Source organism: Cydia amplana, chromosome 1 (genome assembly GCF_948474715.1).
Source record: "Cydia amplana chromosome 1, ilCydAmpl1.1, whole genome shotgun sequence".
In the NCBI taxonomy this organism is placed as follows: Eukaryota; Metazoa; Arthropoda; class Insecta; order Lepidoptera; family Tortricidae; genus Cydia; species Cydia amplana.
Window position 1 is genome coordinate 8,583,148 of NC_086069.1, and position 19,840 is coordinate 8,602,987.

The 19,840-nt window shown below is 35.1% G+C and overlaps 4 protein-coding genes across 4 annotated transcripts in view; 1 reads left to right on the forward strand and 3 right to left on the reverse strand.

Moving 5' to 3' along the window:
- The window catches only part of LOC134647389 (uncharacterized), a 251,895-nt gene that overhangs the window by 4,049 nt on the left and 228,006 nt on the right, over positions 1-19,840 (reverse strand). The window lies entirely within an intron of this gene.
- On the reverse strand, positions 6,993-8,501 carry LOC134652938 (uncharacterized). Its single transcript, XM_063508177.1, has 4 exons — positions 8,393-8,501; positions 8,178-8,260; positions 7,533-7,668; positions 6,993-7,138 (listed from the first exon to the last, which is right to left on the reverse strand). Exons 1-4 carry the CDS (start codon positions 8,415-8,417, stop codon positions 7,053-7,055), a joined length of 330 nt encoding a protein of 109 aa, XP_063364247.1. The 5' UTR covers positions 8,418-8,501; the 3' UTR covers positions 6,993-7,052.
- On the reverse strand, positions 10,025-11,251 carry LOC134652948 (uncharacterized). The gene is made up of 4 exons (XM_063508190.1): positions 11,165-11,251; positions 11,012-11,091; positions 10,389-10,524; positions 10,025-10,162 (listed from the first exon to the last, which is right to left on the reverse strand). The coding sequence occupies exons 1-4, from the start codon at positions 11,187-11,189 to the stop codon at positions 10,107-10,109; spliced, it is 297 nt and encodes a 98-aa protein (XP_063364260.1). The 5' UTR covers positions 11,190-11,251; the 3' UTR covers positions 10,025-10,106.
- LOC134662578 (uncharacterized) lies at positions 12,182-14,145 on the forward strand. The gene is made up of 3 exons (XM_063518875.1): positions 12,182-12,252; positions 12,893-13,040; positions 14,099-14,145. Exons 1-3 carry the CDS (start codon positions 12,208-12,210, stop codon positions 14,143-14,145), a joined length of 240 nt encoding a protein of 79 aa, XP_063374945.1. The 5' UTR covers positions 12,182-12,207.

Sequence of the window (19,840 nt, forward strand, 5' to 3'; positions counted from 1 at the left end):
ATATTTTTTGTGTTTTATAGAATAAAATTTCAAAAATAAAGTGTATACCTCTTATTTGGCCACCCTGTACCTTACTAAGAGGAGGATTAGTATCATCATAACTCTCTTCTCTTCTTCCTCGCGTTAACCCGGCATTTTTCCACGGCTCATGGGGTTTGCTTGACAACTAATCCCAAGAATTAACGTAGGCACGGTTGTTTAGTGTCATAGTAACTATCATGCTTATATGTTTATACTTTAAAGTAAAATTTGTATCCTATAGGTATTTTACAAGTTGAATTATTTTAAAACATAACATTCTCTACCCAAGTTGGTAAGCACTTATCCGTCCGCCATTCTCCACGTGGCGCATGCGTGGCTGCGCGGCGCGCATCGATCCTTGCGCACTCGTGGGGTAGGTCCGGGCGCCCATACACGTGCAGTGCTGCATCAATGAACTGTGCATGAATGTACCAATTAATGACTTTTCCGAGTGAAAAGCAAATGAGAGCACTGAGTGCATGGATCTATCGATTAAGGTGTGAGGAAAATTAGGGTTATTTTAATTTATATAAGCATTTCCTGATGCGGTGTTGGTCTAAAGTGGAGTCCAGACGAGACAATTTTTCGCCAATCTGATGAAATTTTCCGATCGAATATGGAATGCAAATTGGTGATTAAATTGTGTACGTGTGAACACTAGATGAGATTAGCGCCAATTATTTTCCTGATCAAATCGGTCGATTTGCCCAGCTCGTCTGGACACGACTTATACAATATTAAAAAGAGGATGTTTTATACTTCGCTTAGTTAGACAATCCAGAATAGTGCACTGATTTGAATGCTAGTAAATGTAGATTTTCTGCACTTTCATTTACCTACTCCGCTTATATCATCTTTTCAGATATCCGGCGGTAAGATACCAGAACTTTAAGCCTGCAAGCTGCATCTTAACAATTCAGCGTTATCACTCATCATCGATTACGTACCTGCTGCATTAAACGCATCTTGGCACAGGTAATAAGGGGTGAACAAAAGCCGATATAAAAAGTAGTCCTATATTAATCAGTGGGCAAAGCGATCAATCCGAGTTGTTGAGTCCCCGCCCCGCTCCCACGCATCGACGCTCATACTTAAAAGCCTTAAACAGTGTAATTAAAGATACACTACAAATAAATAAACGTATTAGGCGAGTGACTTATAATGCCTCCAAGTCCTGCTAATAAAATAAATGAAGAGTCGGCAATGAGAATCTCAGTACGATGCAGCAGGTATGGTAAAATGGTGTATGTTAGGAATTAACAGATAAGTTATAACACTTATAACGATAGGTACCAACCTAGTTTTATTTGAAAATTAAGTAGTTTAAATATGATAGAAAATTCTTAAAGTTATTTAATGAAAAGTTTAATTAATTCCTATATAAATATGCACCTACCTACATAAAATTTTATAACGTTATAGGTTAAGTACCTAATTAAACCACATCTATTCTAATAAAAAATCAGTACGTATAAATAAATATATTTGGGAATATTTTCAGTGGTTGTCATCACCACTAAATCTAACTAGAAATATGTAGGTATGAAACAAATTTAATAACTTAGGTACGAATTAAAAAATACTTTTTGTTAAAAAAAATGTTAATATTACCTATTTATGCAAACCTAAACTAATAAAAATACTTTAGGTGCTTTAGGTGGTTGTACTTTAGGTGGTAATCCATAACGCTTTTTTTTGCGTTTCTCTAAATTTGAGCATGAGTAGGTGTAAGTTCACGATGACTAAAAGTAAATGTGTTTTACTTATAACTGATATTTACATATGTGCTTACTTAAAATGTTAAAAACAAACAAACAAAATCCGTTAAAGTGTAGTTACGTGGTTTGTTCTCGGCGGGCCCGCCGCAGAGGCAATTGATTAGTCGGCGTCCTTTGTGCGCCGGCGCAGCCAACAACAACAATTTGCTCGCGGCCCGACCGCCCTAATTTTAATGGCCTTATAAAATTTATATTTAATGTATTTATCATCGGCGAGCAACAAGTGGATATGGCCTAAACTTCCGTGGTAGGTACATCATTTGAACTTTTGTACAACTCTTGAACATTGTGTACTACCTAATACTTACCAGAGAGTAGTAAATTTATCAAGATTATTAACTTTCATACAATGCCGCGTGGCCCTCTTAATTGTTGTACACGTACAGTAAGTGTTTACTATTTTTGCATTTTCGTGCACAATTGCTTAAGAAAACTGTCACCTTGCTCCTTTACCTATCTAAGTTCATAACTTGGAAACGTAACATTGAACTAAGTACCTGTCCGCTGTAAGGTACAACATGAAAATTACACTTACAAAGTATTTAGTACAAAATACTAATTAATAAAATAGCGGCATATCCACACCACACTAGCACTGCTCACAAAAGGTAAGCATTCGTATTGTCTTACGACGCGTACGCACGCGGCGAGCATTAGCGTTACGGAACCTCGCTGATTGGAGTGGCGTCTAAGCGTGCCGGGCTGAGGGACATCAACATGTGATCTGATGCCTACTTTGGCTTATGGTATTCCTAAACTAACAGCAGACAGAAAAACTTTTATAAATATTCTACAAAGCTTTAATTATTTTATCGTTATTTCTTATCCCAAAAAAGGTAACCCATTGCAGACTGCTGCTTACGTTTACTTATTACAATAGTAGTAAATTTTTATATCCTAGCTTCTGCTCGTGATTCGTCTGGGTAGAATTAGTATTTCAATAGTAATTTCATGGGAATAAAAACCAGTTATTATCCTGTGTCTTTTCCCGGGACTCCAATTATTTCCATATCAAATTTCATCTACATGGGTTCAGCGGTTTAAGCGTGAAGAGGTGACAGACAGGCAGAGTAACTTGCGCATTTATTATATTACTAGTAACTATTGTTACTAGCTTCTGCCGGCGACTTCGTCGGCAGGAAATGATGATTATGATTAATAAAAACTATTCTATATCCTTCCTCGGGGCTCAAACTATCTACCAAACCATCATTCATACCAAATTTCATGGTTTTTCATTTTAGCTCGGCGGTTTGTTATAGAAAACATTTAAGTATTGTAAATACGTTTGTATGAAATGTAGTTCTAGTTTGCGATGAATAAACAAATTTATTCTTAATTCTTCTTATTGTTTAAAAATATCATAGATAAACTTGATTTCGGAGTTGGCCCAAAAACACGCTGTCTGTACCTACAATGTAGCGCGACGCCAATGTACTGTAGGTACTTCGATGACATTTTATACTAAACTTGCATACAAATCGGCACACGTCAGCAGGTGACATTCTACGAGCAATTAGGCCACTTAAGGTGCAACTAGGCGCAAACACACCCAGGCTTTGTCCACTGCGTTATCGCCGGCCGGCTAAGTGCCAGATCCTCGTTAACTGCTTAGGTTAACAAGACAAGTGTTTACGCGCGCAGTTAGTGCTGGGCCGGTGCGCGTGCGCTGAGGGCTGGAGGATGCGCGGTATCTAGTCACAAGGTTCTTCCAATACATTGTTATCAGGGCTTCTACAAAATAAAAGTAGGGATATGTGAGGTAAACACCATGGATGCCTGAAAAATTAACTGTCGTCATTCGAATCGATACGCTATGATGAGTTTAAATGACAATTCGGTTATCTTTATAAAGAACTACTTTATTGTCTTAAAATAGTAAATAGATAGCAAATAATGAAGTGTTGTTGACTTCAACACATGTTCTCATTTGATTTATTTATTTATGTGTATGTATTTGCTCTTACGTGATATTTTTCGTTAGGTATAACGAAAGCTACTATACTAATAGCACTTCTCGGATTCACATTTTATTTGACCTAAACTCAATTTATTTGTTTAGCAAATCTTGTAGTTATCATATGTAAACTTTACAATATAGGTATGTAATGAAATGACTTAGAAAAATATCGAAAATGATATGATGTTCATCTAGAAACATTTATGATCCTCGAATAATCACTCACTCACTCAGGTTGTCTGTAATAAACTATCAGGTGCTAATCTAAGACTGCTAAGTAAGCGTTGTGATACGTAACATAACACACCACGTTACCATTGTACGTTAAAAATATACGGGGTTATCCAGAATTTAATACAATAATGTAAAGTTAAACAGTGCTTCTGAACTGAGTGTTATACTTTTGACATAACCTTTCAATATTGACAGGCCAATATTTACCGGCCGCTTTTTAACACTTTCGGGACTTTGTAGGCAAAGCTGCGTACCTGCCTATATTTGTCTAAGAAATTAAAGTTTCTGGCTAAACAGGTTATCGATCTCTGCTGTTAAGTAAAACGTACAACCCCGTCACCTAAATACCTATTGGCTTATATATGTTTAAGGGAGTTAAGAGACATACGAAATATAATTTAGACTCATTAGCTTATCTGATAAGATAATGGAGTAGAATGATTTACTCCATCACACACACAAATATTAAAAAAACTCCAAAGAAAAAAATATCGAAACTAACAATATTCCAGCTAACTAGTTCATTCAACATCTCATTCTGACATGTTCCACTCGGAGAGATAAAGTCGCATAAGCTTATGGCACATGTGGAAAATAGGCCATTTTACTTTTAAAATGACACGAAGTGGTGTCATCTACAGTCGGTGTTAAGTCAGAATTCGGCATCCACAAGAGCATTATCACTGCTTCGGTAATAGGAGGCGCGGGTGCACGGCTCCTCTCAAACGAAATAGATAAACAATTGTAAAGCTGTATAAAAAGGTCATTCAATCCCAATATTTTTTTCAAATTAGTCAACCCTATGAAAATAGGCATAACGTTGAAAATGTGATCATGCAGATCAATAACAAGTAGCGTTTTAGAACAGATTTGGTTTATTGGAAACTAACAGAGGTCTTCAGTACATACTACCGTTTTTGGGCATCCGTTCTCATGGCAGTGTTACATCTGTTGCTAGTCAAGGACTTTGTCGTTTATTATTCTTCTAGTCTAGTTAACCAACACTTTGAATAGATATTATGTACACGGGAAGCTGTATAAGTTTGGTATAATTTTGAAAAACAAGAACCGAGTCCCATTTCAATTACACTTAAGTTAAGTTTGCAAAAGCAACACCAACTGAATAAATTGCTTGGCGCTTGTCATACAACTCAACACCCTTCACAATAAACCAGCCGCTGCAAACCGATAACATACGAACAGGAATAGTAAAATCACAAATAATACCAACTGGTAAGTAAATACGTTTGTTGTAATAACAGATTAATCGAAATCTACAGTGAAAACTTCGTACACACTTATTTGACTTCATAATCTCTAAGAAGAAACGCACAAACAAGAGAGGGCTAATTTATTTTTAGTGGCCCGTGATGCGACCACTTTGTCTTTTATTTAAAGTAGTTGTCATCAATATTGAATCGTTTCATAATCAAAACCCACTTGTAAACGAATCAGTAATATTACGACGCCACGACTAGTAGTTGAATTTCACTTAAGCCATTCAGCGCTAATCATGACACGTTGTCGTTTTGCCTCTACGAAGCTTTTCCGCTACATACCTGGAAACCTATGTTATCGGCTACGACCGTAGCTCAGTGTTGAATGAGTTAATTACTTCTGTATTTTCAAATTGTAGCAGTAATGTCAAATTGTTTTCTATCTTTGTCAAGTTTTAACTTAAAATGAGCCAGATGTAGTAGAGATAGGCTCGATTTAAAATCAGTATATTTTAAGCGGCATTTTTAATTATTTATTTAGTGCCATTTAGTTAGTGTACTGTTGCAATAGTCGTAGCCGTAGCTGTGTTGGCAAAGTGATTGGTTTGGCGACCTGATACCGGCGCGGGCGGCGATACGTCTTGCTCGGGGAGATCGTTAGTTACGCCTTGGGAGGTCCTGGATGCTGATATGCAAGCACACATTTGTTGCTAAATAATTAATTATTATTTGGAATTTTTATTCGAAATGTGAAATGAACCATTCGCAAACGCTGTATAAGAAGAGCGTCCTTTATCATTGTTATATATGCCATTTTCAGCCAAAAGGGTACTTATTGTTAGTTGTCAATAAGGCGCTGTTTCCGTATAAGAAATTCAATTCGAAATCAACCCAATCGACAATTCACAATGTGGGAGCTGTTGGTTGAAAACGCCACATATATTACACAAGTTATATTACATATTTTACCTAATATTAAAATTATGACATACAAAAGAATGGTAAGTCTCATTTTACATTAAAGAGGCACTATTAAAATATTATTTTCTGTCAAAAATATGTTTTCGTCAAAAATCTGTTCCTAGCAAGGATGAAGAAAATCTACTCTTATTTTTTTTTATAGTATACAATTACTCATAGAAGCAAGCAAAAGTATTTCTATTTCTATTCAACCTATTTCAAAATAAATGCTTAATTCGATACCAACTGATTTATGACTACTTTCACAAATCTATTGCTGCATGTTATATCTCATCAAAACATTTGCCAGTTAGAAACTAAATTTTAAATAATAGTTTGTTTTATCAAAATGAAGAAGAATGTATTTATGAAACAAATAAAAATAACTTTTAATACCTACCTACTCCTGGCTCCCTTCAACATGGTCGGGAAATACTAGCAATGGTAATTATTAAATTGAACATTTCTGAGGTGTAATATACGTTACAAATCTTTCTTGCGAAGATACATGATCCTCGATGTTACAAATAAATTAACTAAAGCATTTAGTTGTAGAAGATAAGAGATGGACTTTTAAGATAATTTTATTACTACAATCTGACGCTCAATCCGAAATGTTTAATGTGAGATATGGCAGTTTATGAAAATTAGACGAATGTTGTAAAAAGTCGTGATACCACCGACCATTTCGCAGGTTTTGGTTGATTTATCTAAGGTCGATCTAAAAAATACAACACTTCAATAGAAACAGTTAGTTAATTATTGTTGTTAAATGAAGAAATAATTAAAAAAGCTTTCAGGTTAAAAAATTTGGTTTATTCTTCGTCATTATATTTATACACAGTGTTATTTTGCTCTGACTGATTTTATTTATTGCATGCCTTATTTCTTTTTCCCCAGGTTGCCCCATTCATACGGAGCGGGTACGAATTCATATTTACACATTTTCATATGAACGTGACGGTATTCTGTAAAGAAGGGAAACATTTTAATTTTTAGAAGCTGTGGCCAAATACAGATCAAAACAACCTCACTCATCCCTTGCTCCACGCGATTCGAGCCTACGTGTATTTAACTTTATTTTACGGAAGCGCTTTTTCCTACAAAAAATACAAAAAGGGAAATTACAGATAAGGTTTATTAAACTTAAGAAAGTTAACTTCATAATTATATTTGAACTGAATGACATATGTAGATGCATACTGTGCTAAGCTAATCACTCCAAAACTTACACGCTTTACGAGCTCATCGATGTAAATTCAATTGATATGAATAATATTTTAAGGGTGTAAGTAAATTGAAAAACACCTCGTGCAGATATTGTAATATTTAGTAAGAAAATAAATATTGAGTTTACATTACGTTTATTTTCGTCGCAGTTGTACTCGTAGCTGTCGCAGACGTCGTTGAACATGCGCGTGATGCCGAGCGAGTCCTGCGCACACACGGGCACGAAATCATGCTGGCATTCGTCTCCTAGTTTGCAGAAGTTTATCACCTGCAACAAACACCATGGTATTGCATTTTTTGTTTGATAAAGCGACATAAAATAGACAGGGTTGGGGTAACATTCCATTTCTGACCGTAGCTGCACTACTGGTACTGAACGCGTCGCAGTTACTGTCAATTTCCATAGTGAAATGAACAGTAGTGCAGCTGCGGTTGGAAATGGACTGTCGCCTTTGGGATAATATGCATGGTGCTGAATAATGAAATGTCCACAATATTGCAATAGGTCAAAAATATGTCAGGGTGGTTTTCATAAAATGAAAATATGATCCCACATCATTTACAACTAATAACTTTTTTCGTGTGTCCGTGTACCTCTGAGTGGGAGTAAAATCATTCATTTAATGGCATTTGACACTTCATTTTGCTACAATTACAAGACAGCATAAGATTTATTTTGTGTTTGGGGGACTCGTAAAGTAAACATACTACGGACTACTTTGTTCATCACGCCTTAAAATGATTGCAGAGTGTATCTAAATACCGTGTATTACTCACCGGTTCTAGAGGAAAAAAATAATCTTCCAATTCCACCTCCACATGGGACCAGACTTGACTTGCAAATTTGATAATCAACAAACCTGTAATATATTGTATTGTAACAGTTATATTCAATTTATATTTAATTAATTAGCTAAAAAGTTAATGAGTGTTTGTTGTACAAAAGTAACTACGAAAAAACAAACTACAAATAAATAATAGTAGTAGTTTACCGGTGATGGCTCTCCGTAATGTCATAGTTTCAGCACATGGAACTCGAGCTCGACACACTCGTAATCCAAATGGCAGTCGATAGTTTACATAAATTATTAACTGTTATAGCTTAAGACAGGAAATTGTGGATAAACATAAGCTGACGTATAAATACCTACATATTGTTTATAACTATGATTCATATACACTCGTATACTTCAGAGACTGTACTTATACCTGCTATCAAAATATATAATTGTTTATAAATAATTATTAATAGATTTGTAACAATGCTCATATACAAAGTTAGAATTAACTGACAAGGGAGAAGTAAATATTGAAAGGTAATTACTTGTAATAGTAGTTAAACTGTAAATAACCATGTTAGCTGGAAACCGTTTATGAAGCATGTTTAAAAGAAGCAGCAAAATATTACCTTTTTGTAGAGTTTATAAGTGTTTTTATATTTTAATTTTATATGCATATTTTAAAAATCTTAACCTAAGAAGAAAAATAAATAAAGTATGTTAAAAACTGAAATAGATATCATATATTATAGAAAAAGTGACGAAAAAAAAGTTCAAATTAAGTTGAAAGTTGTGTAAAGGTTAAGTTGTTCACATATTCAGTAATTAGTAAGTAACTTCTATATTTTAATTAATCTAGACCAATCAATCTGACCAAGAGCGGAATTTTAGCGCCACACTCAGTGAAAATAGATATTTTGCTATGTCATTTAATTCTTGTGGAAGACCTTTTTGATTTTTTTGAAAGGTACATTGCTTTAAAAAAGGTAGTATAGCATATAGGTATGCAACTAAGTCTTCCGCTGGCGAAGTCACTGATTAAAGCTCCGGTATATGTCAATAAGTTTTTTAAAATTATTGGCGCAGTCGGTAGATATCTAAAGAACAACGTTTACGTGTTTGATAACCTTACACCATACCCATTTGGCACAGACAAACATCGTGATGAAAACGAGCGCAATTCCTACAAAACCGAGATTTTCCACTGAGTTGAAATATCCAAAGCCAGTTCCCTACATACAAACTTGTGCTCATACCGAATGCTGGCTAAGTATTTATTTCTCTATCCGCAGTAAATTAATATCTAAACAGTAATTTATTATCTATTTTGCAATCGTAATTTAGTATAAACAGATAATTTTTATTGAATAAATTTACGGTTTAGACTCACTTGTCTAAACCGTAAAATTATTTAATGTTAGTATGTCTCACAACAGTTTAAATTCGAAGATAATTTTTACCTGACATGTAACCTGTTTTACCTGTAATCAGGGATTACATCAGGGATAAAATAAATGCAGGAGAAATGAAACCAACAGAATATTTATAATTATACATCAATATAATCATTTGTTATGTTAATATTGCACACAAATTTGTGACAAACAATTATTTTATCTAAATGTTTTGTAAATTTCCACTTATAACTATTAATTCATGGTTGTATTTTTGTTTGAGTGCGCATTTTCTAACGAGCTTCGCTCCGTCCCCGCGGTGCTCTCGTTAACTGCAGGAAGCGCTTTCAGCTTCATCCATTTTGCATCAATAATTCAAATGTAAATTTTCCTTTAATAACAAGTATGTACTTTTATAGCATGAATATAAAAAAACCTTATAACAATCCAATTCATGCCTGATTTCTAGTCTGTTTATACAAAAAGTGGACGATTGTTTTATTTACATTAAAATAAAATCGTTAACCGCTGTTCTACCCTGAGAGCGCTGGATCACCGGCACAGATGTCTATTTCTACGTGACGATATTCTGTAAATAAAAAATATGTTTAGTACCCACGATAGAATATAATATAACACCAATATTTTTAATCCTAAACACAAACGAGACAATTTACGAGTACGTATCAAAAAAACGTAGCAAGAATACATTACAGTGCATTTTTAAAACTTTATTTATTTAAGACACTTAAACGTGGCGGCGTTTACACCGACTTATAGTTGAGAGTCTGGATTATACAGCTATGGAAGATTACGTTTCTTCTCGTCGCAGCAGTACTCGTAGAGGTCGCAGTCGTCTCTGAAGGCCCTGAAGTTGCCGCTGGCGTCCTGCCCGCAGACCGGCACGCGGTCGTGGTGACACTCGTCTGCCAACTTGCAGTAGTTCAGCGTCTGTATTACAATGTATTGTGCTGTGTTACTATGCTCTTATGTACAGTAAAAGGTAGTTGTTTTTCAAAATTAAAACGTTATAAATTATCGAACTCGAACATTATACCTATAAATCTCGATGTAATTTGTCAATTTGTTACATATTATCGTAGGTCAGTGGTGGGCAAAGTACGGCGCGCGGGCCAGCTCCGGCCCGCGAATGGTTTTTATCCGGCCCGCCGCCGGTCCTATTAAATAATTAATATATGGCATTGGCCCATGATTCAAAACTAATCGCACATCAAAATAAATTTTGGCTACAATTCTGGCCCTCCACTTAAATTTCCTAAACTTTCTGGCCCCCTATGAAGAAAGTTTGCTCACCACTGTCGTATTAGGTCGTCGGCGTTCTTTACCCAGTAAGTAATATTCAGTCATAAAAGTTAAAGCTGACTAACCTGGGGTTGTGTCATGAGACAAGTAAATATTAGCTGTAAAACATGCTTACCGCCTCTAAAGGGAAAAAATAGTCTTCAGATTCTAACTCTACATGACACCAGACTATAGATAGTCTGATAAATATTAAACCTGAAACAAAAACAATATTAAGGATTAGTATCATTTTGTTATTTTATTAAACAATAAACAAATAGGTGCTAACTTATGACAGCTCTTCTTAACAACATAGTTACAGCACAAGTGGCTCAAATAACATCCACTTGCGATGAAGCAGGATCTATGCTTGACACCAACCAATTGTTTTGAATTGATACAGGAAATTATGGATAAACATAGGTACGCCTATGACGAACTATTTAGACAAGCCATGCGCCAGGTGTAGCTAACTCGTGGTCTGATTAAAAATATTCACACATAGTGAATTCAAGGACGTAACGCCAAATCGATGATTTTAAACAAATTTCTCTGGCACTAAGATCTTTTAGAGAAACAACTTTTTGGAACTTATATTTATTTGTATTATAAAAAAATATCATTAATTTAAAAAAAAAAGTCTTAATTGTCTAATAGCCAACTACAGGTTTCACTAAACTGCCCATGACGTACAAAACTGCCAATTTACATCAGTTCAGTTATTTTAACATGATTATGCGGCTATATAATTTGTCTGTGAGGTGTGACACCCCTGGCCGTGTGCTACGATCGCTGCTACAATACCTCGTTTACTATTTGGCAACTACTGGATTTAAACGCGGGCACGTTATGTGGCTGAAAGTCCTTATCCATTGTAAGTTAATCTGTTTTGATCTCTTAACCAAATAAATTTAGGTTTGAATTAATATTCCATTGCTTTTTAGTTTTATTTAACACTAACCACCCACGGGCTGGGTCTGTAATATAAACAGCAAGTTGTATTCGAATACCTAATAATCTTGACTCTAAGGCTTAGAACGCACTTCAATTAATTGCTTGCGGTTTATAGTCTTGCAAGTGCGTGTGCTTATGAAGCATGCCGTATGTTACACTTTTTGCGGTTTTGAAACCGCAAAAAATCAATCCCAGTGCAATCTAAGCCTAAGGAGGTACCTCTTAGGGGTTATGGTGAATAGCTAAGTAGCTAGTACTGAAAACTCTCCCGGATACTTGTATAAACTATACAAAGCAGTTGTTTTTATATCCAGCCATAAATTTCATATTTAAATGGTAACATTGTTTGTTCAAGGTTTCTTATGGCTACATATCATAATGGTGGTATATTGTCACCTTCCACCCTACGTTGAAACAGAAGTGGTACGTTTTTTTAAGTATTAATATAATAAATCATACTTGATCACTGTAATAAAAATAATAAAAAGTCTTATTTATATTATATATCCTAAAAAAAGATTAGAAGGCCTTGGCTAGTAGGTAATAAAAGTTTTACGGATAGGATATGTCAGTTGTCATGTGTTTTTGTTTCTGGATGAAGAAATGTTACAGTAAAAGTTCCTACTATAAAATTGTATCTATGTAATTGCCTGTTTTGTAAAAATATGTTACACGACTAAATAAATTAAGTATATTTACATACAACTTTACCACATAGCTGAGAAACTTAACTTTAAACTTTATGAGTATTAAAGCTACCTTTAAAGTAAAAACCGGCCAAGTGCGAGTCAGACTCGCGTTCCAAGGGTTCCGTACATTAAGTCCGACTAAGCGTGAGTCGGACTCGGGACTGCACATTTCTAATTTCTAATGGGTTTTTCTATCATCTATAGGTACAGAACGATTTTTTGTATTTTTTCCAAAATTTTAGACACAGTTGTTTCGGAGATAAAATTCGGGGGAATGGTCGGACATACAGACAAACAGATGCACGAGTGATCCTATAAGGGTTCCGTTTTTTCCTTTTAAGGTACGGAACCCTAAAAATCAATTGTGTTGACAGAACAGGATCGAGGCGGCGTGTGACCAGGCTAAGAAGTGCATCCATGACACTATCCCTATCTGTGGCAAGAGCAGCTCCGGCTCGGACAAGATAAGGACCTTTTGGGACCTCTGTGATCTGTTTGAATATTCCTGTGACAACGAAGAAGGTTAGTTAGTTACTTATTAGTATTAATAGGTAGATATAAGAATATATTTGTATAATATCCTGATTAAGTTTTAGTGTCATATTTAATATTATACCACTCACTTTATGTAATGCTAAGTATTTAATCTTCACTTAATAATATTGCAAAGATTCACTGATGGGCGATTACCTGAATTTATTCTATCTCCGCTTATCGCCCGTTATTTTTTTTGAAGTGAAAACCTCTTTAGCGGCGCTGGGCACTTTTTGAGGTGGGGAAAAAATGATAAACTCGAGACAGCGTAAGGCGATCACGTGACCGTAAGGTTTAGATAGCCACTCATTTAGATGGCATTTAAATCAATAAAGAAAAACTCAATAACATAATTCAATAAAGCTACATCTTGATGAAATCGCTAATAAAAGTGAACTCTAGTACTGGTGAATAAAACTCAAAATATCGTGACCAAATATATTTAGATGCGAGGTCTGCAAGGTAACTTTACAATTTCTATTCGAATTTTAAACAATTAACGCTACAAATTTGAATTTCGAATTTTAAACAAGCTCATTGACCAGCAATTTCGGAACTAAAGTTTTTCAATAGAAAGGAGGATGGGTCAATTTTACATAGTGCTGCAGACATTTTGGACTAGTCATTGAGTTTTCACTTCTGTCGGCACTCTCGGAGTGCAACCCGTTGTTTTTTTTTTATTTGTAGGATATATAGGCATATAATTAGTTAAATATATAGTATGCCTATCATATCTAAAAGCTTATTCTGATTATAATAGCAGGTTATGAAATTGAGGTATTGAGCCTTCTTGAGCTTACTGTGGGGCTTAGTCAATTTGTGTAATAATGTCTAATAATATTTATAATCATCTGACAAATGTCGCATGTGTCTTTCCCCAGAAACACCAACAACATAGACAACTGAAATATCACATACATACATAACAAATACATGTTAAATTTAAACCTTTTATTACAATCAGAATAATCCTTCTAATCTTTTATAGGATGTATAAGACTTTTTTTTATTAATTAATAATTTGTTTTAATTGTATTACTTTTCAGTATGGAGGCACACCCCGGATGTTGAAGGTTGTCCAAATATGACGTAATTGTATTTCTGCGAATCAATTAGTACGATTTTCGTACGAGTCCGCGTATTAACTAATATTATAAATTCGGTACTTCTTTCTCGTGTTCCTTATTTTTGTTGAAGTACAGTGTTGCTAGTTACGGACGTTACGGTGCTTAAATTGTAAAAAAAATACTTGTACACAATTTCTTTGCAACAATACAAAAAACAATCAAAGTGCATAATCTTTACAAGACATAAAAACACTTTCCATAAACAATATGTTTTTAATAATATTCTGCCCGGCGTTATAAATTAGAACATCATCCACTATATTGTGAAAATTTCGAATGCAAACTTTTTGCGCAAAAACGAGACTTTACTTAAATATGTGTTTAAGTATCATTACGGTAATGTGCTCTGGCCTGACCTGAGATCGCAGGAGAGAGATGGTTGTATGAGAGGTTAAGTGTGACGGAACGAGAGCGAGCACTCGAAGGTTGACCGGGTAACAGGTTGGGCAGACAGAATAAGTATAGCGAATGCAGTAACGTACTTCGGAGCGGGCGCATCTTGATATGGTTGAAACGAAAAAATAAACTTGGATTAAACAATGTTTAACTTTTTTTATAAACGGGGCAATTTATTTCTATATTTATTTTTAATCGTAAAATTATTATTTGTAGTCAAACGTATCATAGATGTTACAAAATCCAGTTGTTTCTAATAAATTAGGTTGGTAGTTTTAAGTCCCAAGTAATAGTTTATAACATAATAATAAGTAATTATAATTTATTAAATAATTGTTGTAACTATTAATTTATACTATATCTACATTCAAAGCAGTAAAATAAAATAAAAATATTACTATCGTAACTGTCTGTCACTACAACAACCAGCATTATATTAACAATTTCATTATTTCGATTCAGGGTGTATAAAAAACTTCCCCAGACCGAGGACCATAAATATTTTGAAGTGAAAAAATAAATCAAGTGAAATGTTCTTTGGCAACATTTTACCTATGCACAGTAGACGTTGGCACAACCGATACTAGGAACAAAGAATTAGCACTAAAGCTCATTAGACCTTCCTAAGTAGCTACGTAAATAGTCGTTAGTCAACTGCTTGAAAATATTACTGGCATGCTCTCACACCATGGGTTATTGTATATAGGTACTTATTTATATATAAATACATCCCGTTCGGACAAGAAGCGGCTAAAGAACCAATACGACTAATTTAAAACAAGAGGTAGTCTGAATAGCGGTGGCTATAAATGCATTTTTATAGAAGATTGTTACCCAAGGGATGATGCCTTTCACTCGAGTTAAACACTCTATTTTTCATTTGGCATACGAGCAAAGTAAAATGCATGTGTTTTTAAAACCATGACTAAGTATACATTATTATAGTATTTCGTAAGGGTACTTTGAATTAGGTACCTAAAAATTTTGACAATAGTATCGTTATTTATGAAATGGGGAGTTAAATATCAGAATGGAAACTCCATCAAACAAATCCATTTAAACCCACAATTGGTTATAGTAATTATATTATATATATTATAAAGAGCCCACTGTGTCCCACTGCTGGGCAAAGGCCTCCCCCCTCTTCCTCCACTCGTCTCTATTTAGTGCAATATCTGGCCAGCCTCTCAAGAAGAAGTCCAAGTTATCCCGCCATCGCCGACGAGATCGGTTATAGTAAAAAAATAAAAAATGGATTGGGGGGCCCATACGAGTACATTTCACGACTCCGCGATTTTCTCTTTTCGCACAGTCTATACTTTCGTGGGTAGATAGACTAGGCAAATGTTTCTTTTCAGGATTATTTCAATAAACGATGATTTTTAATCATATAGAAGATAATGTACTAATTGCAAATTGCCAATCAGGCCTAAATGCTAAATGTTCCCCGATAATACACGATATAAATTTTATCAGGTTTGCCGCGAATTGTAAATATTTTTTTATATATTATCTACCAGCAAGTGATTAACAGTATTATAACTATGGAAAAATAGGAAAAATTTCCGTGGAGGCGATTGAAATTAAAAAACACCCTAAAAATAGGAAAAATAGTTTTTAATTATACCTGTTACTATTAAACATGGAAAATAAGCCTATTACCTATAGCGTTAATCCATTCATAATTGACTTAGTTTTTTGAGTCAATATTGGCTAACACGTTTTCGGTGAGTTTTTTTAACCGGCCCTTGATGCAACCGGGCCCATCCGTGAGAAAGGTACAATTTGAACAGGCCATAATTAGCGAGTGCTGTATTAAATCACGGGCGGCCCCCGCCTCGCCGCCGTCACAACCTCACATCGCCAGCTAACAGATACTTCACTCGTCGAATTTTCGTCTTTCTAATACCTATAGTGAAATTTATGATTTCTATGGTTTTCAACATAGACAACAACTTTTACGTTTACCAAAAAGGATATTTCTTTAAACGCTGAATGTCCTCTTTTAAATAATACTTATGTATGTGATAGCTATGGTCAATTCTCAACCTAAATTATAATATTATAATCAAATGGTGCATTTACATATAGAGAAAAATTCACTAAATAAACTAAAGTGATATGGCTGTCCGTCACCTGTTTATGTCAAGCGGCTTGCAGCGATTCCGATGATTAGAGCCATGCGAGGTTCAAGTTCGAAACAGGTGGATTTCAGGGGTCAAGGACAGGAAATTGGTTTAAGCAGATCCCCTTATACGAGTAAGTGACCGAGGCAAATGTGCTCCATGAAAAATGAAAAAAATGTGTCATACACTCTTGGAATTTTAAATGTTGTTTTGTTTGTTTCATTCTGGAAATTATTGTTTCATTTCGTTTCAACACTTATGGCTATACTACCGTGTCACGGTGGTGTCACGCGCATCTCGTGTAACTTTAAAAGTTGAGTTTCGAATTACGTTTAAAGTTTTAAAGATTTAAATGCTGTTATCCTTGACGGTTTATCGTAATTTTTCGCATAGTTTTCATTTTATTCGAATTAAATGGTTCCGCATGACCAACTCTTCCATACTATAGTGGTCACACGAAGTCATGTAAGTCAAGTTACATGCAGAGATGCGATTTATTTGAAATACTTCTATTTAAAATGCAAAATACCTATTTTGTATTTTGCATTTAAATGCCTTTTAGTAAAAAACATTTTGTATTTTATTTGAAATACTTTTCGAGATGTATTTTGCATTTTTAATATTCATTTCAAAATGCAAAATACTTTGTGGTTAAGTTTAGTCAACATTACCAGTCAAACAAAATGAAATGAATGAATGACGCTTGTATTGCAGAATTTGACCGATAGAGGCGCCTGCTAGCCATGCGCGCCCTTTTTAGGGTTCCGTACCCAAAGGGTAAAAACGGGACCCTATTACTAAGACTCCGCTGTCCGTCCGTCCGTCCGTCCGTCCGTCTGTCACCAGGCTGTATCTCACGAACCGTGATAGCTAGACAGTTGAAATTTTCACAGATGGTGTATTTCTGTTGCCGCTATAACAACAAATACTAAAAACAGAATAAAATAAAGATTTAAGTGGGGCTCCCATACAACAAACGTGATTTTTGACCGAAGTTAAGCAACGTCGGGCGGGGTCAGTACTTGGATGGGTGACCATTTTTTAGGGTTCCGTACCCAAAGGGTAAAAACGGGACCCTATTACTAAGACTCCGCTGTCCGTCCGTCCGTCCGTCCGTCCGTCCGTCCGTCACCAGGCTGTATCTCACGAACCGTGATAGCTAGACAGTTGAAATTTTCACAGATGATGTATTTCTGTTGCCGCTATAACAACAAATACTAAAAACAGAATAAAATAAAGATTTAAGTGGGGCTCCCATACAACAAACGTGATTTTTGACCGAAGTTAAGCAACGTCGGGCGGGGTCAGTACTTGGATGGGTGACCGTTTTTTTGCTTGTTTTGCTCTATTTTTTGTTGATGGTGCGGAACCCTCCGTGCGCGAGTCCGACTCGCACTTGGCCGGTTTTTTTTTCTTCTTTGGTCGGAGTGCGCGCCTTATAGCCGGTTTAGACTCGCGACTCGGCTCGCGGCGCGTCTCGTGGCTCGCCTCGACACACTCGCGTTCGGCTTGTCATTCGGTTATAAACCTTATGCCGTGCCGTTAGTGTTTAAATTATATTAGCTCGACGAGCTTGCGAGCTACGAGACGAGCCGCGAGCCCATTGATACGCGTATTGATAAATATGACCAAAATGTCATGCATAAGGTGCCATGTTATTAGACGTTTTTGTTCGGCTCGGCATTGTGTCACTATTTCTCATGATAAATACCTAAAATAAATAAAAATATCTGAGATTTTGTCAAAAGGTATTTTATTTTGAAAAAGTATTTTGAAAATACCTATTTTGCATTTAGCATTTGAAATACAAAACGCAAAACTATTTGGTATTTTGCATTTGAAATAGTAAATCTGAAAAGTATTTTGCATTTTGTATTTAAATGCTTTTTTAAAACCATTTTGTACATCTCTGGTTACATGACATAGGCGTGATCAGACTTGCCACGTATTAAGCGAAATAATATTGTGGTCGTATAAACCAAGCGCTCGGCCAGTCATGCCTAAGTGCCTAACTCCGGTAACTTAAGAACATATATCATGCAACTAAAGTTAACTGAGTTGTGTCTGACGCCATTGGCAAAAAAATGAAGTTACATGAGTTAGTCATATGCTTTTCTCAGTAAATAATGAAGATTTTCAAAATGTTCTTTTAAAAGATATATATTTAAGTAGGTAATGGTTTTAAGACTATTTAGACTGGTTACCTGGTTGGTGGTGGTGGTGGTGGTGGTGGTGACTGGTGGACTGGTGGTGGTCATGTAACTCGAGTTAACGGAGTTTAGCGTGACACGGCAGTATAAGAAATAGAAACCTAACAAGTATGTTAAATTAAAAGTACCTACAGTGAAAACTTATCCAGGTTGGACTGGAACCTTAAGGGACAAATTTGACTCACTTAAAGAGATATTCCACTTACCCAGTGTCTCAAATAGCTAATTTTAAATCAATATTTTCTTATTTACAGAAGGTAATATAGGTGCGAGAGAGGTGTTTTAATACCTACGCGTTTATTTTTTAATAAAAATTATAATACTGACTAAATTTAATTTATATTCCGAATGATTCTTCAAAAACAGATTTCACCACATAAATTTGACACGGACTTCAATACGTGTCCTTTATAAACGTATATATTTTTTGTTTATTTACGTACTAATGGCCATTTAAGTAAACTAACTAAATAAACATCTGGGCGGTAGCAAAACGATGCAGACGATTTCAATATCATCAGAAATAGTGTACAATTTGAATAGGTACGTTTAAAGCAGATTTATTTGTTTTTTGACCTATGGAATAAGTATCCTTAATTATATCTTCGAGAACAGTTAAGTAAGTATGTTATTTACAATAATCCGCTAGTCTCAGCCTCTGGTTAATTCAAATTAAATTACATAATTTAATTTAATAGTCATTTATTTCAGGCATAACAAACTATGTTCATAACAAGCCTAGCTGACCTGGTGCCAACTATGTTAACAGGCTAAGGTATCATGCCTGCCAATAGGGTCATGTAAAATTACCAACGTAATATAACGTCTCCATTATTTCCTTATTTATTAAACTTAGCAACCTCATACAAACCTCTGGTCAATTACGTCTCTTTCTAAAAAACGCAATAGTCAAAATGGATGATAAGGAC